This window comes from Pogoniulus pusillus, chromosome 3 (assembly GCF_015220805.1).
Source record: "Pogoniulus pusillus isolate bPogPus1 chromosome 3, bPogPus1.pri, whole genome shotgun sequence".
NCBI lineage: Eukaryota > Metazoa > Chordata > Aves > Piciformes > Lybiidae > Pogoniulus > Pogoniulus pusillus.
Genome location: NC_087266.1, coordinates 1810112 through 1826730, shown reverse-complemented (window position 1 = coordinate 1826730; position 16619 = coordinate 1810112). Strand labels below are relative to the sequence as shown.

At 54.6% G+C, this 16619-nt stretch overlaps 1 protein-coding gene across 1 annotated transcript in view; it reads left to right on the top strand.

Annotated features, from left to right (window-relative positions):
- INTS4 (integrator complex subunit 4) overlaps window positions 1-12476 on the top strand; it is a 35842-nt gene extending 23366 nt beyond the window's left edge. The window contains exons 18-23 of the mRNA XM_064168809.1: window positions 986-1116; window positions 2979-3038; window positions 6249-6408; window positions 7907-8050; window positions 9194-9314; window positions 11780-12476. Coding sequence (XP_064024879.1) covers window positions 986-1116; window positions 2979-3038; window positions 6249-6408; window positions 7907-8050; window positions 9194-9314; window positions 11780-11973 — 810 coding nt within the window. The 3' untranslated portion in view covers window positions 11974-12476. The remainder of the gene's footprint in view (window positions 1-985; window positions 1117-2978; window positions 3039-6248; window positions 6409-7906; window positions 8051-9193; window positions 9315-11779) is intronic.
- Window positions 12477-16619: the final 4143 nt, after the last annotated feature.

The following is a 16619-nucleotide window of genomic DNA, read 5'->3' as shown; positions in this document are numbered from 1 at the left end:
AGAAGCTTTTGGACCAGATCCTCTTAAATGTTGTTTCTGAGGAAGTGAATGGCTGCACTAAGCAAAGTGGTTGGGAGCAGCCGGGATGCATTCCTCAAGGGCAAATGGTGCCTGACTACAGGATCCCAGAATGGTGGGGGTTGGAAGTGACCTCTGGGGTTCATCTAGTCCAAACCTGCTAAAGCAAGGTCAGCCAGAGCAGATTGCACAGTGTTGTGTCCAGGCAGCTCTGGAATCTCTCTAAGAGAAGGAGATTCCACAACCTCTTTGGGCAAACTGCTCCAGTGCTCTGCCACCCTGACAGGAAAGAAGTTTTTCCTCATGCTTAGGTGGAACTTCCTGCATTACAGTTTATGTCCATTGGTCCTGGCCCTGTCATGGCACCACTGAAGAGTCTGGCTTAGTCCCCTTGGTTGGGGGAGGGCAAGGAGCTGCTCTTTAGATAGTGCTAGGCTTTGATAAGATCCTTTCTCACCCTTCTCTTCTCCAGGCTAAACAGCCCTAAGTCTCTCAGCCTTTCTTCACAGAACCATAGAGTCAAGCAGATTGGAGGAGACCTCCAAGCTCATCCAGTCCAACCTAGCACCCAGCCCTGCCCAACCAACCAGAGCATGGCACTAAGTGCCCCAGCCAGGCTTGGCTGCAACACCTCCAGGCACAGCCACTCCACCACCTCCCTGGGCAGCCCATTCCAATGCCAATCACTCTCTCTGCCAGGAACTTCCTCCTCACATCCAGCCTAGACCTGCCCTGCCACAGCTTCAGACTCTGTCTCCTTCTTCTCTTGCTGCTTGCCTGGCAGCAGAGCCCAACCCCACCTGGCTACAGCCTCCTTAAATGTGGTTTAAGGCAGAACTTTGTTTAGGAGGGATAATTGTTGCACTTCGTGATCCTGGGAGTCTTATCCAACTGGAATGTTTCTGTGGTTCTGCAAGAGTTTAACCCACTCTGATGGTTTGTTACCCCTCTGCTGTCTGTCTGACAGATCTTGGAAGAAACTTACAAGATGGAGTTCATGTACAGCGGCGTGGAGAGCAGGCAGGTGCTCATCATCCACCACATGAGGCTGCAGGCCAAGGCGCTACAGCTCATAGTCACCGCCCGCACCACCAGAGGGTGAGCTGTGGGGCTGCTGGAGGGCTGGAGAGCCCTGCAGAGGGACCTGGCCAGGCTGAATGGGTGGGCAGAGGCCAAGGGGATGAGATAGAACAAGGCCAAGTGCAGGGTTCTACACTTTGGCCACAACAACCCCAAGCAGCACTAGAGGCTGGGGCCAGAGTGGCTGAGAGCAGCCAGGCAGAGAGGGCCCTGGGGATGCTGGCAGAGAGGAGCTGAAGCTGAGGCAGCAGTGCCCAGGTGGGCAGCAGAGCCAATGGCATCCTGGGCTGGCTGAGGAGCAGTGTGGGCAGCAGGACAAGGGAGGTTCTTGTGCCCCTGTGCTCAGCACTGCTCAGGCCACCCCTGGAGTGCTGTGTCCAGTTGTGGGCTCCTGAATTGCAGAGAGCTGTTGAGTTGCTGGAAGGTGTTTGGAGCAGGGCAGCAAGGCTGGGGAGGGGCCTGGAGCAGAGCCCTGTGAGGAGAGGCTGAGGGAGCTGGGGGGGTGCAGCCTGCAGCAGAGGAGGCTCAGGGCAGAGCTCATTGCTGCCTGCAGGGAGGCTGTAGCCAGGTGGGGTTGGGCTCTGCTGTCAGGCAAGCAGCAAGAGAAGAAGGGGCCAGAGTCTGAAGCTGTGGCAGGGCAGGTCTAGGCTGGATGTTGTTAGGAAGCTCCTGGCAGAGAGAGTGATTGGCACTGGAATGGGCTGCCCAGGGAGGTGGTGGAGTGGCTGTGGCTGGAGGTGTTGCAGCCAAGCCTGGCTGGGGCACTTAGTGCCATGGTCTGGTTGGTTGGGCAGGGCTGGGTGCTAGGCTGGGCTGGCTGAGCTTGGAGGTCTCTTCCAACCTGCCTGATTCTATGATGAACTAAGAAAGGAACTTCTTAAGCTTAACTCTAGGGTTACTTTCCTCAAGCACAGGTGTTCCAAACCATGAGAGGGTGTCTGTTTTAGGTGCTGACTTCAGTGATGTTACACATGGGTTTTGGGATTCCTGTCGAATTAGAACTTCACTGAATGGAGTTAGTGGCAGGTGATTGGTGATCAGTATCCTAATTTGTTTGGTTTTCTGTTGAGTTTGTTGCCAACAATTTACTGTGCTGCCATGGAAGCCCATGATTGAAAGTCACTAATTTCTAGCAGAGGCTTTGAGACCTTAATTAGTGCCTTCTGCAAATGATTCTGGAGCCCCTGGGACAAGAGGGCTGTGGAGATGCTGGAGAGTGTCCAGAGCAGGGCCAGGAGGATGCTGAGAGGCTGCAGCAGCTCTGCTGTGAGCACAGCCTGAAAGAGTTGGGGCTGTGCAGGCTGGAGCAGAGGAGGCTCCCAGGGGACCTTCTTGTGGCCTTCCAGCATCTGCAGGGGGCTCCAGAAAAGCTGGGGAGGGACTTTGGAGGGTGTGAGGGAGTGTCAGGAGTGGGGGGAATGGAGCAAAGGTGGAGGTGGGGAGAGTGAGGCTGGAGGTGAGGAGGAAGTTGTTGAGCAGGAGAGTGGTGAGAGGCTGGAATGGGTTGCCCAGGGAGGGGGTTGAGGCCCCATGGCTGGAGGTGTTTGAGGCCAGGCTGGCTGAGGCTGTGTGCAGCCTGCTCTAGGGTAGGGTGTCCCTGGGCATGGCAGGGGGTTGACACTGGCTGCTGCTTGTGGTCCCTTCCAACCCTGACTGATTCTGCGATTCATGGAGTTGTTGGGTGGAAGGTTGGATCTGATGATCATAAAGGCCTTTTCCAACCTTAGTGATTTTGTGTGGGGAGCACCTTCCTGGCCTCAGCATTGTGAGATGTAGTATTCAGGAGTTTCAGCTCGCTTCCAGGACACCTAAATGCTTATAGCCATGGAATCAGTTGTCTTTGTTCAGAACTAAGCCAATGAATGTTGCCTTTGTTACAGGGTGGAACCTCTTTTTGGCATGTGTGAAAAATTCCTGCAGGAAGTGGACTCCTTTCAGAGGTGAGGAACTCAGTTGCTTTTTCACTTTGTCTTAAAAAGTGTCCCCCCCACCATTGTCATCAGGGAATGTTCCATTCTCCATCTCTTTGCTTTAGCAGGAGTGTGTCCAGCAGATCAAGGGAGGTTCTCCCCCTCTACTCTGCCCTGCTGAGACCTCATCTTGAATACTGCCTTCAGTTTTGGGCTCCCCACTTGCAGAGGGACAGGGATCTGCAACTCCCTGAAGAGAGGCTGTAGCCAGGTGGGGTTGGGCTCTGCTGCCAGGCAAGCAGCAAGAGAAGAAGGGGACAGAGTCTGAAGCTGGGGCAGGGCAGGTCTAGGCTGGATGTTGTTAGGAAGTTGCTGGCAGAGAGAGTGATTGGCATTGGAATGGGCTGCCCAGGGAGGTGGTGGAGTGGCTGTGGCTGGAGGTGTTGCAGCCAAGCCTGGCTGGGGCACTTAGTGCCATGGTCTGGTTGGTTGGGCAGGGCTGGGTGCTAGGTTGGGCTGGCTGAGCTTGGAGCTCTCTTCCAACCTGCTTCATTCTGTGGTTCTATGGTACAGGAACACATCCAGGCAGGGTTTGAATATCTCCAGAGAGGGGGGCTGTGGAGTCTCCCTGGGCAGCCTGTGCCAGGGCTCTGTCACCCTCACAGGGGAAAAAACTCCTCCTCATGTTTCCATGGAATTTCCTGTGCCTCAACTTCCCCCACTGCCCCTTGGCCTGGCACTGGCATCACCCAGCAGAGCCTGGCTGCAGCCTCCTGGCACTCACCTGCACATCTTTATAAACATGGCTGAGGTCACCTCTCAGGCTCCTTCTCTCCAAGCTCTAAGCTCCAGCTCCCTCAGGCTCTCCTCCTAAGGAAGATGTTCCAATCTCTTAATCATCTTTGTGGCTCTGTGCTGAACTCTCTCAATGTCCCTCTTGAACTTGGGTCCCCATAACTGGACACAGTTCAGCTTCTTCAGCTACCAAAAGAATCTGGATGATGATTAACTGTGAGGTCACCTTTAAATGCTTGGGCACCTAAAATCCCTGTGTCTGTCTTCTGCAGCCTCAGCATGCCAGACTCTGTGTCCCATGGCAGAGGAGTTGACATGTTCATCTGGAGTGGTGGCAGTCATGGGGGTGTGAGGCTGTGTGTCCCTGCTGCTGTGTGTCCTGCTCTCTCAGGAGAGGAGAGCATGATTTTCCCCCACCTTTGCCAAGCTGGTGGTTCACAGACTCACAGGTTGCACTGGGTTGGAAAGGATCTTCAAAGGTCATCTTGTCCAACCTCCCTGCACTCAACAGGGACACCTCCAACTAGATCAGGCCACCCAGGGCCACGTTGAGGATGATCTTTAATGTCTCCAGGGACAGAGCCTCAATCACATCCCTGGGCAGCCTGTTCCATCAGTTCAGCACTATGGGTGCTGAGCTCCTGTAGAGCACCACCAGGATCTGGAAAGAAAAGCTCACTTGCAGGGCTCTAGGACCTGAGGTTGGTTTGGGTATGTCCAGTGCTGCCATCCAGGCTTTGCAGGCTTAACTGCAAGTGGAGATGCAGTACGGTGCCAGGCTTAAAAAGGGACAAGGAGAGCCTGTTTGTGGGCTGCTCACCTGCAGAAGGGTGCCATGTTTTCATCACAGCACACAAGCACTTACTAGGCTCACTTAACAGGTGCAAACTGCAGCAGAGAAGGTTTCATCTCAGCATGAGGAGAAACTGCTTTCCAGCGAGGGTGCCAGAGCCCTGGAGCAGGCTGCCCAGAGAGGTTGTGGAGATTCCTTCTCTGCAGACTTTCAAACCCTGCCTGGATGCAGTCCTGTGTGGACTACCCTAGGGGATCCTGCTTTGGCAGTGGGGTTGGACTGGATGATCCCTGGAGGTCCCTTCCAACCTCTGATCATAGAATCAACCAGGTTGGAAGAGATCTCCAAGCTCATCCAGTGCAGGATCCCTTCCAGCCCCTGGCATTCCCTGATTCTGTGAGTTCATGTGGGGATGTTAGACCTGGAATCAGTCACTGGTTTTGTGAGCCAGGTGAAAGTGCCCAGCAGAGAGAGGCAGGCATGTGCCTGAGAAGTAGCACTTGTAGAAGGCAGCAGGTCAGGTACCCCAGGAATGGCTCTTTCCTCCAGCTGTGTGTTTTCTGTGGAGACAGCTGGATTGCCAGCAGAGTGCTGGAATTGCCCCAGGTCTCATTTAGTTAGCACTCTGACTGTTCTGAGAGGAGAAATCCTTGCAGCATCTGCTTCTCATTGATGTAGAATCATAGAATCAGGGCTGGAAGGGAGCACAAGGAGCAGCCAGTGCCAACCCCCTGCCATGCCCAGGGACACCCTACCCTAGAGCAGGCTGCACACAGCCTCAGCCAGCCTGGCCTCAAACACCTCCAGCCATGGGGCCTCAACCACCTCCCTGGGCAACCCAGTCCAGCCTCTCACCACTCTCCTGCTCAACAACTTCCTCCTCACCTCCAGACTCATTCTCCCCACCTCCACCTTTACTCCATTCCCCCCACTCCTGACACTCCCTCACAGCCTCAAAAGTCCCTCCCCAGCTTTTTTGGAGCCCCCTTCAGATGCTGCAAGGCCACAAGAAGGTTCCCTGGGAGCCTCCTCTGCTCCAGCCTGCACAGCCCCAACTCTTTCAGGCTGTGCTCACAGCAGAGCTGCTGCAGCCTCTCAGCATCCTCCTGGCCCTGCTCTGGACACTCTCCAGCATCTCCACAGCCCTCTTGTCCCAGGGGCTCCAGAGCTGGATGCAGGACTGCAGCTGGGGTCTCAGCAGAGCAGAGGGGGAGAATCCCCTCCCTGGCCCTGCTGGCCACACTGCTGCTGCTGCAGCCCAGGCTGTGCTTGGCTCTCTGGGCTGCAAGTGCACACTGCTGGCTCCTGCTGAGCTTCCTGTCCACCATAAGTAATCCTGCTTTCATTTGGAAGTTAAAGGAGAACAAAATAACCTCCAGCTTTGCTCCATTCCCCCTAGTCCTGTCACTCCCTGATACCCTGAAAAGTCCTTCCCAGCTTTTTTTATAGTGCTTTTTGATGTGCTGTTGATGAGCACCTCAGCATTTCTAGCTCCTGTTTAATGCAGCTGGATTCCTGTGCCCACAGAGCTGTGTGCTGAGCGAGCTTTGGGTTGGAAGGGGCCTCCAGTGAAAGGATGAAACCGACAGGAACACTGCTGGTAAAAACATCCACAGGAGTCATTTAATGCTTTTAATTTCTTCTTAACACAGATGCTTCATCTCTGAGCTCCCACATATGCAAGGCAGTTTTGTAGATAAGTTGCTGGACTTAATGCCCAGGCTTGTGACATCCAAACCTTCAGAGGTGGTCAAGATCCTTCAGACAACGTTGCGCCAAAGCAGCTTCCTTCACCTTCCTCTTCCAGAGCAGGTCAGTGTGACACAGAGTTCCAATGTCCTTGCAGACTGGCTCAGCTTTTGACTAGTTCCCAATACACCAGGCTCAGGGCAGAGCTCATTGCTGCCTGCAGCTGCCTGCAGGGAGGCTGTAGCCAGGTGGGGTTGGGCTCTGCTGCCAGGCAAGCAGCAAGAGAAGAAGGGGCCAGAGTCTGAAGCTGTGGCAGGGCAGGTCTAGGCTGGATGTGAGGAGGAAGTTGTTGGCAGAGAGAGTGATTGGCATTGGAATGGGCTGCCCAGGGAGGTGGTGGAGTGGCCGTGGCTGGAGGTGTTGCAGCCAAGCCTGGCTGGGGCACTTAGTGCCATGGTCTGGTTGGTTGGGCAGGGCTGGGTGCTAGGTTGGGCTGGATGAGCTTGGAGCTCTCTCCCAACCTGCTTGGTTCTGTGAAGCTTTTAGGACTCAGGTCCTTGGGCAGTGCCAAGTGTTAGTTCTTCAAAGGCTTTCTTCTTCCTGGAGAAGAGAAGGCTTCAGTGAGACCTAAGAGTGGTCTTCCAGTACCTGAAGGGGGAGGCTACAACAAGGCTGGAGCGGGACTGGATTCAGTTTTGGGCTCCCCAGTAGAAGAGGGACAGGGATCTGCTGGAGAGGGTCCACCTACAAGGATGATGAGGGTACTGGAGGCCATGGCTGAGGGCCCTGGGGCTGCTTAGTCTGGAGAAGAGAAGACTGAGAGGGGATTTGATAAATGTTTATAAGTGTCTGAGGGCTGCCAGGAGTGGGGGACAGGCTCTGCTCACTGCTCCCTGGCACAGGACAAACAGCAATGGATGGAAGCTGCAGCACAGGAGGTTCCAGCTCAACACAAGGGGCAACTTCTTGCCTGGAAGGGTCCCAGAGCCTGGCACAGGCTGCCCAGAGAGGTTGTGGAGTCTCCTTCTCTGGAGCCTTTCCAGCCCTGTCTGGATGTGTTCCTCTGTGATCTGTGCTAGATAATATTGTCCTGCTCTGGCCAGGAGGGTTGGACTGGATCCTTGGGTCCTTTCCAGCCCCTGACATCCTGTGAGCCTGTGACTGTTTGCAGAGGCCTGCAGTGACAGGACTAGGAGCAGTGGCTTCAAACTAGAGCAGAGCAGGTTTAGATTGGATGCTGGGAACAAGTTCTTTACCATGAGGGTAGTGGAACACTGGAACAGGCTGCCCAGGGAGGTGGTTGGGGCCCCATCCCTGGAGATATTCAAGGTGAGGCTTGAGAGGGCTCTGGAGAGCCTGATCTCAGTGAGGATGCCCCTGCTGGCTGCAGAGGGGTTGGGCTGGATGACACTTAGAGGTCCTTTCCAACCCAAACCATTCTGTGATTCCTACCTGGCATCCACAGCACTACTGCTAAAACTACAGAGACCTTCCTGCCAGTCCCTAAGAGAATCCAAAGCTCCTGCAGAGTCTCTCCATGAAGAATGGTGATGATTGTCTTCTTTCTTCTTCCTTCCTCCTCCCCCTGCCTTATTTTTGCCAACTGTTTTGCTCCTTACAGCTCCATAGAGCTACTGCAAACATCATTGAGCCTACTGGTGAATCTGACAACCCTCTGAGGTTCACCTCGGGGTTGGTAGTGGCACTGGATGTTGATGCAACTCTGGAACACGTGCAGGATCCCCAGGGAACTGTTAAAGTCCAGGTAAGCAATCACCTGACCTAAGTACAAACAGAGTTGTGTCCTGGGGGGAGTTTGCTTCAGGATGTCAGTACCTGGGAGCTGCAAGTCATGGGAGGAGATTCTGCCTCTCTGCTCAGATCCCACCTGCAGTGCTGAGACCAGCTCTGGGCTCCTCCTCATAGGGCCAGGAGGATGCTGAGAGGGCTGCAGCAGCTCTGCTGTGAGCACAGCCTGGAAGAGTTGGGGCTGTGCAGGCTGGAGCAGAGGAGGCTCCCAGGGGACCTTCTTGTGGCCTTCCAGCATCTGAAGGGGGCTCCAAAAAAGTTGGGGAAGGACTATTTTGGCTGTCAGGGAGTGTCAGGAGTGGGGGGAATGGAGCGAAGGAGGAGGTGGGGAGAGTGAGGCTGGAGGTGAGGAGGAAGTTGTTGAGCAGGAGAGTGGTGAGAGGCTGGACTGGGTTGCCCAGGGAGGTGGTTGAGGCCCCATGGCTGGAGGTGTTTGAGGCCAGGCTGGCTGAGGCTGTGTGCAGCCTGCTCTAGGGTAGGGTGTCCCTGGGCATGGCAGGGGGGCTGGAACTGACTGATCCTTGTGCTCCCTTCCAGCCCTGACTGATTCTATGATCTGTTGAAAAGGGTCCAAAGGAGGCCACAAAAATGATGCATGTGCAGGAACATCTCTGCTGTGAGGCCAGGCTGAGAGCTGGGGTTGTTCACCCTGGAGAAGAGAAGGCTCCAGAATCATAGAATCAGGCAGGTTGGAAGAGAGCTCCAAGCTCAGCCAGCCCAACCTAGCACCCAGCCCTGGCCAACCAACCAGACCATGGCACTAAGTGCCCCAGCCAGGCTTGGCTTCAGCACCTCCAGGGACAGCCACTCCACCACCTCCCTGGGCAGCCCATTCCAATGCCAATCACTCTCTTTGCCAACAGCTTCCTCCTAGGACACATCCTGCTGGATCTTCAGCAGACCAATGGGATTAGATGCATTTTTGTGATCATTATTCCATGTCCAATGACCATAACTCTTTCTTCTAAACTCAAACTCCCTGGAAAAGAAATTAAAACATCCTTTTAGGGATACCTCTGAGCTGCTGCCACACACACTGTGCAAAGCCTTGCTGTAGCTGTCATTTGGGCTGTCTCAGTTCGGTTTCCTTTCCCCATAGGTGTTGTATCCAGATGGACAAGCACAAATCATCCATCCCAAACCAGCTGACTTCAGGAATCCTGGTCCTGGAAGGCACAGGTTGATAACTCAGGTGTACCTCTCCCACACAGCCTGGACAGGTAATGTTGATGATACAAGTTCCTTGCTGCACTTCTCCATGACAGAGCTGTGTCTGGCTTGGTTCCAGTCTCCTGCACCTAAGATGTTTGTGCCCACAGCCTTAGAGGCTTTGAGGATTCTGCAGCCTACAGCTGTTGGTGATGCTTCCTTCAGCGTGGCTCAGATTTCTCACAGCCTTTCATAGAATCAATAATTCAGGTTGGAAGAGAGCTCCAAGCTCAGCCAGCCCAACCTAGCACCCAGCCCTGCCCAACCAACCAGACCATGGCAATAAGTGCCCCAGCCAGGCTTGGCTGCAACACCTCCAGCCACGGCCACTCCACCACCTCCCTGGGCAGCCCATTCCAATGCCAATCACTCTCTCTGCCAGCAACTTCCTCCTCACATCCAGCCTAGACCTGCCCTGCCACAGCTTCAGACTCTGTCCCCTTCTTCTCTTGCTGCTTGCCTGGCAGCAGAGCCCAACCCCACCTGGCTACAGCCTCCCTGCAGGCAGCTGCAGACAGCAATGAGCTCTGCCCTGAGCCTCCTCTGCTGCAGGCTGCACCCCCCCAGCTCCCTCAGCCTCTCCTCACAGGGCTCTGCTCCAGGCCCCTCCCCAGCCTTGCTGCCCTTCTCCAAACACCTTCATGCACCTCAACAGCTCTCTGCAATTCAGGAGCCCACAGCTGGACACAGCACTCCAGGGGTGGCCTGAGCAGTGCTGAGCACAGGGGCAAAAGAACCTCCCTTGTCCTGCTGCCCACACTGCTCCTGAGCCAGCCCAGGATGCCACTGGCTCTGCTGCCCACCTGGGCACTGCTGCCTCAGCTTCAGCTCCTCTCTGCCAGCACCCCCAGGGCCCTCTCTGCCTGGCTGCTCTCAGTCACTCTGGCCCCAGCCTGTAGTGCTGCTTGGGGTTGTTGTGGCCAAAGTGTAGAACCCTGCCCTTGGCCTTGTTCAGTCTCATCCCCTTGGCCTCTGCCCACCCATCCAGCCTGGCCAGGTCCCTCTACAGGGCTCTGCTGCCCTCCAACAGCTCCACAGCTGCTCCTAGCTTGGTGCCATCTGCTAACTTAGTGATGCTGGACTCCATCCCCTGGTCCAGGTCATCAGTGGGTGAGAAGAGAGGAGAGAAGGTGCTCCCTACCTGCTGGGGGCTGCAGGTGCTGCCTCCCAGCAGTGGGAACTGGCAGCACATAGTCAAGGTGAGGGTTCCTATTTCTGTGTAGAGCAGGAAGAGTTGTAGGCATCAAGCCTGCATCAGGTGATAGAAGAGGGAATAGCCTGAAATTGCCAGGGGAGGTTTAGGTTGGATATTAGGCAAAAATTCTGCCCTGCAGGAGCGTTCAGGCACTGGAACAGGCTGCCCAGGGAGGAGGTGGAGTCACCATCCCTGGAGGTGTTCAAGCAGCGTGTGGACATGGCACTCTGGGACAGGATTTAATGGCCATGCTGGTGTTAGGTTAATGGTTGGACTCAGTGATCTCAGAGGGCTTCTCCAAGCCAGACTGTTCTATGAATTAAAGACAACCTGACTCCTTGGTTTGGGTCTGACAGGTATTTGAGCAGAGGACCTTTGGAACTGTGTGTATTTGACAGTACAGTTTCACTGCTGGTTAAACTTTCACCCTTTTCCTTGCCCTTAAAAAGCCACCCTTCAGCTCTGATGAAATGGGCAGCTGCAGCCTTCATGCCTGGCCTCAGCTGGCATTGCCACTGCCCCGTGGGAGCCCTTCAGGAGCTGCCCTGTAGACTTCAAACATAAAAAGCAGAAGGGGATTGCTTGCTACTTGATTGGTCCTGTTTGCTTGGAGCTGGGGGTGTGCAGCCTGCAGCAGAGGAGGCTCAGGGCAGAGCTGATTGCTGCCTGCAGCTGCCTGCAGGGAGGCTGTAGCCAGGTGGGGTTGGGCTCTGCTGCCAGGCAAGCAGCAAGAGAAGGGGACAGAGTCTGAAGCTGTGGCAGGGCAGGTCTAGGCTGGATGTGAGGAGGAAGTTCCTGGCAGAGAGAGTGATTGGCATTGGAATGGGCTGCCCAGGGAGGTGGTGGAGTGGCTGTGCCTGGAGGTGTTGTAGCCAAGCCTGGCTGGGGCACTTAGTGCCATGGTCTGGTTGGTTGGGCAGGGCTGGGTGCTAGGTTGGGCTGGGTGCTAGGTTGGGCTGGCTGAGCTTGGAGCTCTCTTCCAACTTGCTTGATTCTGTGATCTTTTGAAGTCCCTTCCAGTCCCTAACCTTCAGTGGTTATTTGTTTTTAAGCTGTGATGAAGGAAGGGCAGAGCTCAAGCAGTGCTTGGTTAGTTCTGCTGTGTGGAGTGCAACAACAGGAGTTGTGTTTTCTGTCAGCAGTCTGGGCTCAGGTCAACCCAGAAGGGCTCTGTGCTGAGCCCAGGAGAGGCAAGAGGAAGGTTTCATCCAGTGGTGGCTGCTCACAGTGTGATGACCTCGTGTCTGAGCTTCTTCTGCTGTTGCTTTTTCCCCTCTGCAGAGCCCTGTCAGATTGAAGTGCGGTTGCTGCTGGCCTACAACTCCAACAGGAGCAAGGCATCTGCTAAACTGCCTAAAGCTGCCTGGAGTGAGAACCTGGAGGCTGTCCCACAGTCTGAGAACGGCATAGAGGGGACCATACCCTTCAGCAAACCTGTCAAGGTTTATATAATGCCCAAACCAGCCAGGAGGTGAAGTCTGTCCCTAAAAGAAGGGCTTGCTGGAGCACATCATATCATTCTGAGCACCCAAGAGAGTGAATCAAACCAAACCACTTTTGTAGTCTCATAACAAAAAGTCCAAGCAGAGAAACAAAGCTGCTGAGGAACAATTGGCCTGCTCTGGTAGGAAGGAGAGAGACCAACACAGGAGTTACTCAGCTAGGTAAGAAGTGTTCCTCTATTGGATCAACAGAATGGGGACAGTTCTCAGCCAGCATTCCAGTGGTAACTTCACTGGGAGCTCTCTTCCCTTTTTATGCATCAAACAAGTCTCACTTCAAGGCCTCTTGGTTTGTCCTGCAGTGTAGTTACTGAAGTATTTACTGTGTAAATGCTTTGGTCTTGGTTTTACAGTACCCTGAAATGAAGCTGTGGAGTTGGAGAGGTTTTTGGTGGTTTGGTGGTTTTTGAGTGTCCAAACCTTGCATTTGTGTATTGGTACCTAAATTCTTAGTAAAAAAGAGAAGAACACCACAATGATACTCTCAAATGCTGCTTCTTGTCCTTGTGTAGGAACCACACCTCCAGGTGAAACTGCCACTTGCCTCAGGCTAAGCCCTGAGTGATTTTTGCATCCTGTGCAGCTGTGGTGAAGCTGCTATGGTTATGGGGAGGGCACAGGTTGTTCCTGTTGTGGTGCAAGGGCAGGGGAACCACTCTGGTGCAAGCAGCAGAACTTCAGGACGTGGAATTTGCCTTCCAGCAGCACAGCAGCTTGGCACTTCTGTGTTTTTCACATCAGGTGGAGCCCAGCTTGTTGGCCTGTGCCTGGGAACCCACCTGTCCTCTTGCACATCTTCACTTCTTTCCAGAGCCCTGGAACAGGCTGCCCAGAGAGGTTGTGGAGTCTCCTCTGGAGAGTTTCCAACCCTGCCTGGGTGCATTCCTCTGTGAACTACCCTAGGGGATGCTGCCTTGGCAGGGAGGGGTAGGTGAGAGGCCTGGAGTACAGCCCCGTGAGGAGAGGCTGAGGGAGCTGGGGGTGTGCAGCCTGCAGCAGAGGAGGCTCAGGGCAGAGCTCATTTCTGGCTACAACTACCTGCAGGGAGGCTGTAGCCAGGTGGGGTTGGGCTCTGCTGCCAGGCAAGCAGCAAGAGAAGAAGGGGACACAGTCTCAAGTGGAGTCACCATCCCTGGAGGTGTTGAAGCCAAGCCTGGATGAGGCACTTAGTGCCATGGTCTGGTTGACTGGATAGGGTTGGGGGATAGGTTGGACTGGATGAGCTTGGAGGTCTCTTCCAAACTGGTTGATTCTGTGATTCTATGAAGCTGTGCCAGGGCAGGTCTAAGCTGGATGTTGTTAGGAAGTTGTTGGCAGAGAGAGTGATTGGCATTGGAATGGGCTGCCCAGGGAGGTGGTGGAGTGGCTGTGCCTGGGCAGCCATCAAGCCAGTTCTTTATCCACCTCGTGGTGCTCCCATCACACCCATGTGTCACCAGCTTGGAGACCAGGCTGTGGTGTGGGACAGTGCCAAAGGCCTTGCTCAGGTCAGGTCAATGCCATCAGTTGCTCTCCCCTCATCTATTCATGTTGTGACCTGTTCCTAGAAGGCCTCCAGGTTTGCCAGGCAGGATTTGCACTTGGTGCAGCCATGGTTGTAGCCAGGAGGTAAATCTTCTGGGGCTTTGCTGTAGTTGTTTACATCCAGATGCTGATGATTTTATTTCTGACTTCCCCCCCCCTGCCACCCACTGTGTTTTGACAGCAGAAAAGCCTAAAGGTCTCCAATCTATGCAGTTCATACTCCCTGTGCAGCTCCAGGACCTTGTGTCATCTCAGAAACGTCTCTACCCATTTGCTGGTTGTCCTTTAATTTTGGCTAAGGGTTGGACTTCTGCACTGTAATTAAATCACTGATCTCAGAATGCAAAGAAAACCAAGGGGTTGTACTCAGGGGGCAAGCTAATCTGTGTCTGTCATCTCTGTGGAAGAGAGAATGGAGGCTTTGGAACAGAGGCAGCTGAATCAGAAGGGAGGTTCTGCTCTCTCAGGTGTTGGCAAGTGGAGTAAGGTGATGCCAGTACAGAGCTGCAGCCACAGAGAGATTGGGCAGTCTGGAAGCAGGGCAAATAATTTGCCAAGAGCTATCAATGTTCAACCATCTCTCACCTCTGCATTCTCCCTGCTAGTTAGGGATCAGGCAAGAGGGGCAAGAGCCTTGTAGAGGAAGGAAAAGGCTGAACTCACAGCTCAGGGGTTCAAAATGTGTTGTCATGTTTGCTGTTGTTACCAGAGCACAGCAATGTGCTCTTGTGGCCAAGAAAGGCAGTGCCATTCTGGAGTGCATTAGAAAAGCTGTGGTTAGTAGGTGGAGAGAGGTTCTCCTTCCCCTCTGTTCTGCCCTGGTGAAGCCACATCTGGAATACTGTGTCCAGCTCTGGGCCTCCCAGTTCAAGGACCTCAGGGAACTGCTTGAGAGAGTCCAGTGCAGAGCCACAAAGATGCTGAAGGCAGTGGAACATCTTCCTTTTGAGGAGAGCCTGAGGGAGCTGGGGCTGTGCTGTTGGGAGAGGAGACTGAGAGGGGACCTCAGTCGTGTTCATAAAGATGTAAAGGTGAGTGCCAAGAGGCTGGAGCCAGGCTCTGCTGGGTAGTGCTTAATGCCAGGACAAGGGGCAATGGGTAGAAGTTGAGGCATAAGAAGCTCCATGGAAACTGGAGGAAACATGATTCAATGATCTTCCACTCCTCTGGGCAACCCGGGCCAGTGTCTTGCCCCCTCACTAAAAGCATATCTTCCTTCTATCCACTCTGAATGACCTGCCTTCAAAACCTCACACCTTGTCCTGTCAGAGAATCACAGAATCAGGCAGGCTGGAAGAGAGCTCCAAGCTCAGCCAGCCCAACCTAGCACTCAGCCCTGCCCAACCAACCAGACCATGGCACTAAGTGCCCCAGCCAGGCTTGGCTGCAACACCTCCAGCCACAGCCACTCCACCACCACCCTGGGCAGCCCATTCCAGTGCCAATCACTCTCTCTGCCAGCAACTTCCTCCTCACATCCAGCCTAGACCTGCCCTGGAACAGCTTCAGACTCTGTCCCCTTCTTCTCTTGCTGCTTGCCTGGCAGCAGAGCCCAACCCCACCTGGCTACAGCCTCCCTTCAGGGAGCTGCAGGCAGCAATGAGCTCTGCCCTGAGCCTCCTCTGCTGCAGGCTGCACCCCCCCAGCTCCCTCAGCCTCTCCTCACAGGGCTGTGCTCCAGGCCCCTCCCCAGCCTTGCTGCCCTGCTCCAAACACCTTCCAGCACCTCACCACCTCTGAGTGCTGTCCCCTGCCCATGCCAGCCATGCTGCACTGGCTGCCTGTGAGCCTTTGCAGGGCCTGTCCCCTCCAGCTGCCAGCTCCCCTGTGCTGCTCCAGGCAGATAAGGGCCAGGGACTGTCCTGCCCTGCTGGGACGGAACCTTCCTGGCACCCAGCCCAGCCACAGCTCCGCTTTAACGGGGCGGGGGGGTGGAGTCCACTGCCTGCTGGGAGATGGTTTTGATGGTGGGAGGCAGAGAAGTGGCATCTGCCAGCAGTGCTGCCCCAGGCAGGCGTTCCCAGGATTTGGGCACTGTGCCTGTGATGCTAAGGAATTATTTATGGCAGTAGCTGAAAGCAGCAGTTCCATAAGGGCAGCGTCGGGAGCTCCGGGTGAGGCTTTGGATGAATCAGTCCCAGCTGTTTCCAGCCTGCAGCAAAGCATTTTCAGGCACCGAGGAGGAAACTGAGCTCTGAGAGGTTGGAGCAGCCCAAGTGGAGCAGAGGCTTTCGTGGGCGCTGACAAAGCTGACTCGAGAAGCTGCGAGGAGAGTGGGACAAGAAGGTAGAGAAGGAAGTGACTTAGGGCAGGTAAGACCTTGTTGCCACCAAAACGTTGTGCTGATGGCAGCAAAAGCTGAAGGCTTTACACTGAAAGAGAGGAACCTTTCTCTTTGCAGGCTGCAGCTCCCTGTTTCAGGAGTGGAATCTTCTGCATCCTACCGAGTGCCAAATGAAAGGAACAATTAAGAGAGGCTGCAGCACAAAGCATCTCTGAAGTCACCTGGCAGTGCTGCATGGGCTGTGATCCTCCCCTGCTTTTTGAGAGGGACAAAACACACAGCACAGGTGTGAGGAGCCCACAGCCCTTTTCTCCACTGCAGGCCCTGGGCTGAGCAGCTCTGCTGAATGTAGCTTTGTCATCCATGTGCCAGTTCAGTATGAAAATAGAAACAGGGGAACAAAACCCACCCTGGATGTGAGAGCTCAGTGTCTCCTAACAGTGTCAGGCACATGCTGTACTGAGAGGATGTTCCAGGTCAGGTTGGATGGGGCTTTGAGCACCCTGGTCTAGTGGAAGGTGTTCTTGCCCATCCTCTCAGTCCTCTCTTCCAAAGCCTCTTCCTCTTTCAGGCTGCCCTAAGCCTCAAATGCTTTTAGAGAGATGTATTGCACAGCTCAATCCTCAAACACATCAGTAGGTATACACTGCACAGCCTATCACAGAATGAGTCAGGGATGGAAGGGAGCACAAGGATCAGCCAGTGCCAACCCCCCTGCCATGCCCAGGGACACCCTACCCTAGAGCAGGCTGCACACAGCCTCAGCCAGCCTGGCCTCAAACACCTCCAGCCATGGGGCCTCAACCACCTC